The sequence below is a fragment of the Alligator sinensis genome, unplaced genomic scaffold, assembly GCF_000455745.1.
Source record: "Alligator sinensis unplaced genomic scaffold, ASM45574v1 scaffold421_1, whole genome shotgun sequence".
Taxonomy (NCBI): Eukaryota; Metazoa; Chordata; order Crocodylia; family Alligatoridae; genus Alligator; species Alligator sinensis.
Window position 1 is genome coordinate 2,918,393 of NW_005841871.1, and position 11,357 is coordinate 2,929,749.

Genomic DNA, 11,357 nt, shown 5'->3' on the forward strand with positions numbered 1-11,357 from the left:
ACAAAAGTCTACAGGTAAAGTTAAGATCTGGGGCCCTGGATAAAATTTTAATAAGGGAAGGAAATAACAGAAAATATAGGATGATATGACAACAGGACAATCAGAGAAAATAGAACAGACACCTGAAGTGTATATAGAAATGCAAGCAATATGGGGAATAAACAGGAAGAATTGGAGGTTCTATTACAATCAGGAAATTACAATGTAACTGGGATTACAGAGATGTAGTGGGATAGTTCACATGACTGGGGTACTTCATGGATGGGTATAATTTGTTCAGGAACAACAGGCAAAGGAACAAAGTTGGTGGTGTTTTCCTGTATAAAGGATGTACTCATGTTCTGAGGTGCAGTACAAAGTATGAGGTAGGCCTGCTGAAAAACTCTGCATAAAGGTTAGAGGAGAGACAGCAGCAAGGGGATGTTACAGCGAGCATCTGCTAAATTCCACCAACCTAGAAGAAGGGGTGGGTGAGGCCTGCTTTAAACTAAACAGAAGTTTCTGAATCATAGGACCTAGTTTTCATGGGAGACTTTAATTAGCATGACATCTGCTGTGAAGGAAACAGAGCAGTACACAGCAGAATTCTTGGAGGGTTGCTGGGAATAACCTTTGGGTACAGGTGGTGGAGAGGCCAACAAGTGGGGAAGCTCTGCTCCACTCACTCCTCAAAAACAGGGAAGACTTAGTTGAGAATGTGAAGGTTGAGGGTAACTTGGGCAACAGTGGCTGGGGGTGGGACAAAGGGGGAACTGCAGAAAGTTCGTATCACTATTGTACCTTCCCAGGATACATGAAAAAAGATATATTACTAAAAAACGTATTTGGGACAGTTACAGACCTTCCAAGCAGAGTTTCACAAGGCAAAAACATATTCTTGCCTAAAAGGGACTTCATTTTTTGGCGATTTTATTTTATTATTTGAATCTCTAGTATTTGCCTGGACTACTAATCCTCCCCCAGTAAAAGAAAGATTGGCAGTATATGGTGGATGGCTGGATTTTTTTCTGTGTAAATCTTCTATGTACCACTCTGAAGAGGAGCAGGGGAAACTAGCAATGATGCTGCATTCAGTAAAAGTGCACAAAGGCACTGAGTGCAAAAAATTAGCTCCTTACTGTATGCTGTGAAGGCAAACAGTGCTGACTAGTTTTCCTTCATCTGCTGTTTGGAAGCTGGCCTCATAATCCTGCTTTGGGATGGGAAAAAGATAGGAAATTGAGTTCATTTTTTTGGAGTGGGGTGGGGGGAAGGAACTGAAATCTCTGTGGATCTTGGGGGTGGAGGGAGAATCACAAAAGGCCAGCAGTCTTCCCCCCTCCCCCCTCAAAAGGGGCTAGGTTTGTCTCTCCTCCCCCTGTAATGATCTATTCTACAAGGTTTTTTAAAAAAGGTTACTGGCCGACAGCCTCCCCTCTACCAGATGGGATCCAAACAGGCAAAATATACCTGTGTTTCCCTAGAAATCTTAGCCTGGGACAGGATTCATGGTGGGAAAAAGAGTGTCTTTAGAAGTGGCAGCAAGGGGAGTGAGCAGGGGGCCAAAGATTCTTTACCACAGGGGTGGCCAACCTGCAGCATAGGTGCCACCAGCCATACACAGCAGATCAGCAGGGAGCAGAAAGCAGAGCAGACTGGGCAGGGGAAAGGGATCAGAGTGTTGCTCCGGAAGGGTGCAGGGCTAATTTATAGCATGCTTCCCAAAAAGGTTAGCCCTCACTGCTTCGGGGTTGGCAGCCTTTGTGCCATGCCTGATGCCCTCCTACCCATGACAAGTAGGAAACTGTTGATGATGGCTATAATTATGATCTTCCATCTGATGCATTGCTTTTCTCCCTTCACTTCCCTTGGGGGGGGGGGGGGGGGGGGGAAGAAGGAATGACTGATTGTTTTAAATCAAGTGTTTACCAATTCTGTCTGCTTCCTATTGGCTTTATTATTTGCTCAGGAACTATTAGAAGCCTTATACTGCTTAGGAGGAAAAAAAAAACCACTCAATCTTAAGACTTGTCCACAATAGAAAATTTACTAATATAATTAAAGCAGTATGTCCAGACTAGGGCATAATATTGGGAAAGGATACTTTATACCAGGAAGTCGACTCCCAAAAAGAAAGGAAACTAATTATATTGATAATTTGCATTTATACTTCTATAATAGCTGAATTCATACCAGGAATACTACAACTATAACAGCCTGAGAGGCCGAAAGCAGCATACAGAAACTGGATATGTAAGCATCTCTCAATGGGAAAATCATGTCTAAAGGGAATTCAATTCTTTTGCTCTGCCACGGGTACCTGGTAAGGCAAAATCAGTTGAGATGTCTAGGCATTACGTAGGGCTTCACGAGCAGAATCAGAGTTAGCCAAGCTCTTCATAAATTAAGAAAGGTTAGGACAGGTCAATGTTTGGATGGTAAAGGGAAACTTGTACATTGCAGGCAATGAATTCGAGGATTCAGAGCCAGTTTCTTTGTGTCAAGTGCTCAAGAAGGAATCTTTGGGATGAGAAAAAGATGATCAATAGACTACCTGGGGAAAATCAAAAAAAATCTCACCACGCTTTTCAGGCACAGGGGCATGAAATACTGGCAAAACTCCTGCTTTCAATACACCCACACATGGGGAAATATACCTACATTTCCCCCTAACTAACAGGCACATTTGTTTTAAATCCTGCCTTAAATACTTGTGTGGTTTTGAAAGTATACAGCAATACAGCTGCTGAATTCAAATCCAGAGGACTAGTTGGCTAATGGCCATCATAAATAATTATGTACATTAACTTAGTAAACCACTTTGGGTTATTACCAAACAAAGCAGCCTACATATACTTGAATCTAGTCCAATGTTAATCAATAACAAGAATAAAACCACACTAGAGATGTTGTAAACATTGCAAAAGCAAATACAAACCATCTTAATTAAAGATGTGCACAGTTAAAATGCCCAAATTAATTTAACTGTATGCCCCCCTCTTCCACTCAATAAAAATAATAGTTAAGGTCAAAGCAGTTTAGTATGTGGTTTGCAGTAGAAAAAGGTTTTTGCCCCCCTAACTTCTTTCCATGGAGAGTTAAGGTTATTTGGATGCTTTAATTCCATTTCCTATGTTAACATATTTTAATCTATTTTTTTTAAAGTGCTATGTCAACATTGATTTTTTGTTTGTTTGTTTTAGGTCTAACACTACCTTTAGGATACTTATAACACACCCATAGTGTTCCCTACCCTTACGTTATGGACATATTTCAATTAGCTCTGTTTTAAGATAGGGGTTTTGGACAGGGACTTTCCTTAGTCTTTAAAAAATTAATTAGAAGAACTGAACAAGAAACCCAAATAATGCTCTCAGGTTATTTCTAAGAGGGGTGCATCGATAAAGATTTTTTTGGCTGATACCAATGGCCGATTATTAACCAGCCATATTGGCTGATACCAATCCAGCAGCTACAGGAATGCAGTGCAACAGGTTGGAGAGCAGCATCTGGCCAGTAAGTTAGGGGGAGAAGGGGCATGGTGGGTTGCAGATTGAGGCCCACACGGTGAGGGAGGGAGTGGGGCAGGGGCCGCTCAGCCAGGATGGTGAATGTTACCCTGTGGCCAGGAGCCGAGGGCAGGTCGTCCGGGGGGCGCAGGGGGCGGGGAAGAGGAAGCAGTTCCCTACCACTGCGCACACTGCTGGGGAAGGCATGGGGGGCATGTGCCCCACCGGATTTGTGTGCAGGGCAAAGGCAGGCTGCCCACTGTGGGCTCAGGGGCTGTGCCAGCCTCTTCCCGATGGGGATGGGAGTAGGGAAGGCGCTGGGAGGTGTGGTTATGGGGTGGGCTAGACCCACCCCAAAATTTCGCTGTAACCACCCCTTCCAGCACCCCTTCCCCACCCCCGTCCACCCTAAGTACAGCCCCTGGCCCTGAGCCCACAGCAGGCAGCCTGCCTTCACCCCGCACACAAATCCAGGGAACACATACCCCGCATACTTCTCCCAGGGTGCGCATGGTGGTGGGGAACCGCCCCCTCCACTCCCCTGGCAGGGTCACATTCACCATCCTGGCTGGGCAGCGCCTACCCTGCCCCACTCCTTCCCTCACTGTGACAGTCTCTATCTGTCCCCCACACCTCCTTCTGCCCCCAGACTTACTGGCTGGATGCTGCTCTCCAAGATGCCTGGCTGCATTACTCGCCACATGCATGCTGTGGCTATGTGCATGAATGCGGCATTTATCCGTGACATTATCATCTACACTGGCCAAAAAAAGCTGATTGCCAATAATGCTAATTTTCCTTTTAATTGGTGCCAATCCAGTATGCAACTGGTAAATCAGTGCACCTCTAATTTCTAATGACTTGAAAATGTCTACCTTAAATTGTTAAGAAAACAGGGCAGAATCACTAACATTCCAGAGTAGCATAAACTAGTTGAAGTGGATTTGGGTCTTAGTGTGCAATGAACTTATTGGTTTTGAAGACTGCTAGTGAACTTTGCATTCTACAAGTGAGGATCAAGGATAGCTCAGTCCAAAACAGCCTACTACAGTGCCTCAACTCCCTTGATAGTTATGTTTCAATGTACATTGGAACCAAGATATCAATGCTTTGGGGAACCTTTCAAGTGCTGATGCACAAGCACGGATACAAAGGCCAGAACAGCTGTACCTGGTAATCTAGCAACAAGAACTCTTCGTGTATATGCAGTCTTTCTTAGACTAAAATAAATCAATTAAAACCTAGTCTCTCTAAGTCTTATGCACAGAATTGCAATTAATTATACAGAAAGTTTAATATACTTGTGTTATTCTGTTCAAATTATTCAAGACAAAAAATACGGACACAAGTTAATTTGTTTTTAAGGAAGATCCAGATTTTAATTTTAACAAAGTATCTAAATGCATTCTGTACTCATTAAGTGCTATAGATTTGAGAAGGATAGTTGTATTTTTAAAATAACATGAAGATGCCAAACACATGGATTAAGCGAAAGATGGAATGCAATCTTAACAGTGGAGTCACAACCAACGCCTCTACAAAAAAATATTTTAATTAAAATTGTATTAACAATTAATCCAGGAAAAAGGAAAGGAAAAATAGTTTGTAGGAGGCATTCCAAAAGGAGATGCAATTAAGAAAAAATATATATAAAAATTGGAGAAAATGTTTCTACAATGTCCAGAATCTGATTTTTCTACAGAAGCCATTTGCCAAATATTGAAAAGATGACAACTGCTTAGACAACAGTAAACTCTTTGATTTTTTTCCCCACCAAAAAAACTAGAATCAGGGAACAAGAAACAGGTAAAAGAATACTAGAATGGATTTAGGAGTACCTGAATTTTATAAACGGTTTTGTGCCCCAAACAATGCTGACTAAGATACTCAAGGTAGCAGAGATCATGCAGTTTCATTCTGAAAATTCAATTTACTAATATTAAATCAGTCTCACAGGGGAATTCCTTGAGAGGTGTTGTAATTCTCATCACATGGACACAAGTGCCTCAAATATTTGGAGCCCAAAGACTGCCTTAGCAATACGCATGTAGAGTGCAAATTCTCTGCTTTGCTGTGCTCTACACCAAGAATATAAAAGCATGCTAATTTTCTTTCCACATGAAGAATAATAAGTTGTCACAGACTTCAAAGGAGAGGAACCAAAGGGCAGGAAGTGAAACATGTACATAGACAACAAAATGAAAAAGAACTCCAACTACTTCTTCCTTAAAGTGCTTGTTCATAATAAGCACGTTCCCACTGGAGAAACTCCCAAGCAGTGCCCAGATCACTTGGAGACAGGTTTCCTGAGGCCTAGGTGAACAACCACTGAAATGTTACTTTACTAAACGCAGTCTCCATCCTGGAGGCTTCCAAAATGGCTTTGTGCTTGTTAAAGGTGTGCACAGAATTCCAGGTAGGTTCAATTCAGATATCAGGCAGAGTCATTACTTAGAAGCCAATGAAATCACTCTGGATTTGCCGGAATGAGCTCTAACCAAGGTTTGCATGTCGTCTTGTAATACTTTGACAGAGTCTGGTACCCAGCTGAACAGTCAATGGGCTTAAATCACTGAATACTTACATTTTTCATCTGCAGCACCCTGTGGGTTACATGCTGCATGGCTCACCACATAGGTGTTCTGCCCTACACTCTACCACAGGTGCCCCCCAATCCCCTGATGCAATGCAGCCCCTGTAACCATGTGGGCTGCCTCCCAGCTACACTGCATCAGTGATCTAGGTCCCCCTGAGCCCCTTAGCCACCTGTTCCCTTGGCTTCATGAGCTGAGCCACCCTGCTCCACCCCCTGCCACATGTAGGGGCAAGCACCAAAAGCTGGAGGAGGGAGGGTGAGCCTACAATGGAAGAGTGTTGTAGAAGCAGTGCCTGGACCAGCTGATAACTCCTGAGGGGTTGCATGCAGCCAACAAGTCACCACTTGACTAGTCTAACTGAAGAAACAGGAATCATCTATGGACTGGACTATGTTAACCATGGTTTCAACAAGTACTATGGATTCATGTGTCACTGGCACCAGTGAGGCCTCACTCAATACTGTGTTGAGTTTTGGGCCCCTCACTTCAAGGAGGATGTGGAGAGATTAGAAAGGGTCCAGCTCAGAGCAACAAAAATGGTTAGAAGCCTGGGAAGCACAACTGATGAGAAAAGACAGAAGAACTAGTATTATTTAGTCTGCAGAAGAGAAGACTGAGGGTGGGGACTGGATAACAGTCTTCAAATACCTGAAAGAAAATTATAGAGAGCATGCAGTCCATTCATAGCATTTGATAAAGTAGGATGTTACCTACAAAAGCTCCTTGAGCCAATTAGTTTCTACGGTGTTGCTCTGCCCCTACCTTAAAACAGAGATATCCCCTAGTAGTCCAAAATTTCTCTTTTAAGAAAGTCCCAGGGCCAAAGAGATGCAGACCAGAAGAGAACTGGGGTCTTGCCAAATAGGATGACAGAGACAAAAGTAAACAGCAAAATAAAAGGGATAAATCTAACACGGGTACAAAAAAAAAAAAAGATACAGAAAAAGAGGTTTTTTGAAAGGCTGTAGGCCATACAGAAGTGGTTCTCAACTTTTTTAGATTCAAGGCATCCCTCAAACAATGTCAGCTGTTAGTTTTCACTTTTTTGACTACAGAAAATAATAAAGCAGTTTTTCCTGTGAAGAACTCACAGACCACAACGGCACAACATTTTTTTGACACTATGGATTCCGTTTTGAAATCTCTGGGTTTATCTTGTGAATCACGTTTGTACACCTAACAGCGTACAGCAGTGGTCACCAACTCGGGGCTTGCAATCGGCTGGTCGATCCCGAAGCCTCTTTATGTCAATCCTGGGCTGGGGGGACAGCTGGGCATGCGCCCACGTGCACACCCGCTGCCCCTAGCCCCAGCAGGTCAATCTTGGGGAGGGGGGCTCCCTCCTCATCTCTGCAGGGGCAGAGGTGGAGGTAGCAGAGGCAGCTGCTGCTACACCTTGAGCCCTGCTGCAGCTGGCCATGTGTGGCTCAGCTCAATAGCTGGGACTCATGTGGCATTGGGCCCTGGCTAGGTTTGAGGTCTCCACCACCCGGCAGGGGGCCCGGGGGCTGTGCCCCCCCCAACCTGTTCTCCGGGAAGAAGAGGCTGCTGCTGCTGCACCTGAAGCACAGAGGGGGCACAGACCTCTGCAGTATAGGTAAGGAAGGGGCACGGGCCCCTGGGGCCCCCCCATGCACCTGTGGCTGGTAGAGAGTCCCAGACCTGGCCAAGCTGGGGCCCAACGCCACTTATCTGCTGCCACTGGGGAGAGCCGTGCCCACCTGGCAGCCAAAGGAACATGGGGTTGGGCCCTGGCCTAGTCTGGGGCTTTCCGCTGGACAAGGGAGCGTGGGGGGAGGGGGACTCCTGCCACTGCGCGCAGCCTGGAGGAGGCTCAGGGGGCCTGTGCCTCCCCCACCTGTGATCCAGGTGCAGTGGGCAGGCAGCAGCAGCCACCAGGGCCTCCACCAGGGTGCATCCAGCAGCAGGAACCTCCACCCCTCCATGCGCCCCTGGACCACAGAGACTTCCAGACCCAGCCAGGTCTGGGCCCCACGCCACGTGCATCCAGCTGCTGGACGAGTGCGGCTCAGCACAGCAGCGGCACACAAGTGGGGATCTGTCGTGGCTCCATGCCCCTTCCCTCCCCCCACCCCTACCACCACAACAGATTTACCAGCTCAACACTGTTCTCCACACTGCTAGGCTGCACTCCTGGCTGGCTGCCTGCATGCTGGAAATGAAGCTCAATCTCCCTTCCCCTCTCTACCTGCAGCAGCCAGGGAGAGCTCCAGGATTCCCCTAGGAGGCCAGCCCTGGGCTGGCAGGGGGCAATGGGAGTGGGGGAGGAAAAATGGGACAGCTCCCCCGCTTGCTACCCAGAGCAGCTGCAAGCCACGCAGAGCCTGGGGGCTAATCTGTGGCCTCCTACTGCCTGGGGCTGACCAGGAGCAATTTGTTCCTGGTCAGCATCTACACGTGCGCTTCAGTGCATTAGTTTAATGCACTGTTTTCTAGTACCTGTATCTATTGGTACTAGAAAATGGCGCATTAGACTAATCTATTGAGCAGCAATTGCTGTGTACATGCAGATGGTGATGCTTTACTGCATATCAGATTAGTTTAATGCGCAGGAAAGTGTCTCATGCAGATATGCCTACCGAGAAGGAAAGCAAATTTTAAAGTTTTGTCTGTTCTTGTGTAACATTGTTTCTGAATCAGGCTGAAACACAAAAACAGCCATTAACCATCAAGAGAATCAGATGTTGCAGTTAAAACATAAGGGATTGTTTTCTCTGAGAGGATTCCATGAGTGTTCCAGCCCACCTCAATATTTCACTGGATTAAATACCCATTTCCCCCCATATCAAACTGCAGTCCAATGGCTTTTAAATTTCTTCTGCACTTCAGCAACAGAATGTTAATTCCCCTCTGCTGACTGATGGTATGGACAGATGAATATATCATTCAGAGTTAAACAAAGGGCAATTGAGGTTTACTGAGTATCACCTGTTCTGTGTTAACTGTCTTAAGCATCTGAACCTATCCCAGTGTAAGTGAAAGCTAAAACTGGGTAGTTTATCCATGAACGGAACAAGACAAAATTATCACCATTTAGTTTCTACTTACTATAAGAAGCAGTTACTACAGAGATGATGCAAGTAAGAGAGATGGGGAGATTTAAGTCGGTTTTAGTCTCTCTGTCCATACCCTCAAATGCAAGGAAATTATTTCTGTATCTTGAGCAATTTTCCAGATTATCGTTTTCAGATCAGTCCAACCCTTCTTGAGAATAAATTCAAAATGGTTCAGAATAGATGGGGAGCTACATTAACATTAATCACCAAATGTTCAGATGAACAGAGATAACTAGAGGCATCAATGTTTGACTTGCAATCAAATAGCCCCATCCTTAATTATTTTAACAGTCATACACACCCTAGGATTTGTTGTAAGCCTAACAACATCCATCCATTTTCACATGGTTTTGGTGGACAGTTTTTGTCAAAGTTAGATCTTTCCCTGATGTGCCCAGCTACTAGTAACTTGCTGAAAAGTAGAGCCTAGTCAAAGCGTTACATCTTTCTTGACTTACAGATGTTCAGTATGTTAGATGATATTGCTTAATTACAAATACCAAACCATCTGTTTATTTAAAAACACAGCTTCACTTCTAAACAGAAAACATCTGACAATGTTACATTATTACATAGAATACAGGTTCTCAGGTTTTGTGCTCAAGTTACCAGGCTATGATTTTCAGCAGTTAGCAAAAAAATTGTCAACTAGGGTTTTTTGGCAATTTAAAATGTACATGGGATACTATCAGCTCAGAATAAGTTTCCCGTCCAAGAGAAAGAAAAACCCAACACTAAAGGTACTATGAGTATTTAATTAAAATGTTTTCAGTCCTAAATGTAAAATTCTCTCATTTTAGCTGTACTTTCCTATTCATTTACATTTTTTTAAATTGAAAAGAGGTTCTCCTTAACACACCTATGCCTCTTGCGAAAGAAAAAAAAAATCAAATGAGCTACTTCCAAAGCTAGACATTAAGGGGTCCTGATGATCTATTTATGACAAAGTCATATATGTTGTAGTGTAAGGGTGATGTTGTAGCCCTGATGATCCAAAAAACAAACAAACAAGTGAGGCAAGGAATTCTGCAAGTGGTTATTGGACAAACTACGTAGTTGAGAGGCATGTAGACAAGCTTTTAGGTACCACTGTACTTTCCTCAGGTACAGTGAGCCCGAAGACATCATCCACAAAAATTCTTGCCCCTCACACTATTCCCACGTGTTAATTTATGAGTTACAAAAGAGAGTGGTTCCCCAAGGCACTCTATGCAACGGGTTACTGCCCTCTGTAAAGTGCTTGCACAGCACTGCTTCAAGTCTACATCTCTCAAAAATGTTGAGTACTAACAGAGAACAGACATTGCCCATAAAAAAGTTTGTTTTGTCTAACTTTGTTGGAACTGTAAGTGCTGGGAAGAATAGGAGCATAGGAAACTGTAAATAAAGAGCTAAACATTACAATCCTCCTTCAAACTAAAGATATAATTTGACCTCTTTTGTCTGAAATGTAACTTTCTCTGGGGAGCTGTTAGTTTAAAATTATAGACAAAAGGGTTTCCATCCCATTCTCCCTTCCCTTTTGTCCAGCTCTCCATTTGTGTTATGATATTCCTTCTTAACAACTGTCTCTACTTTCCCTTTCACATGCTTTCTGTTGCTTCTGATATCCTTCCTTGACCTGTTGCCAGTTTTCTCTCCCCTTCTCCAGGTCAGTCTTCTCAGCAGCAATACTAGAAAAGTATGTTTGCTAGAATTTGTTACATTTAATTTGACAGTACATAACCCCACAAATAGCACAGGGCATGAGGGCACAGAGCCTAGCTATGTCATTCCCTGACGTGAAGTGAAGCTTAAGATTTTAGTAAACTTGGCTATACAGTATGTAGAGGCTTCAGCATTATCTAGAACAGAAGAAGGGTCCATGGCAAGAACAGATGAGGGCACGTGAATAGTACAGAACACTCTACTGTAGCCTCAGCAAAATCACCACGGCTCTACCCAGATCTTGTATCACATAGGAAGAAGGAACTCCCACAGACTTTCAAGGAGACCTTGTTACACAATTTGAGATTGTGTACTGAACAGCTACATACCACAAATTGACATAGCTACTTCTTGAGCATGTTGTATATATTCTTTGAACCTACCAGGCAACCCAAACTTACTTCATCAGAAGCAGAGCGAAGACACTGGACAGCAGCCTGTTTTTTCATTTCCTCTAGTGTTAGATCGGAGCACTTCTTCTTACTCTT

The 11,357-nt window shown here is 44.0% G+C and overlaps 1 protein-coding gene across 1 annotated transcript in view; it reads right to left on the bottom strand.

The window, feature by feature from the left end:
* The window catches only part of KIAA0232 (KIAA0232 ortholog), an 81,311-nt gene that overhangs the window by 50,709 nt on the left and 19,245 nt on the right, over positions 1 to 11,357 (bottom strand). Inside the window, 1 exon segment of the mRNA XM_006017023.3 lies at positions 11,271 to 11,357. This exon segment is cut by the window's right edge and continues 18 nt beyond it. Within this exon segment, the coding sequence (XP_006017085.1) occupies positions 11,271 to 11,357 (87 nt within the window).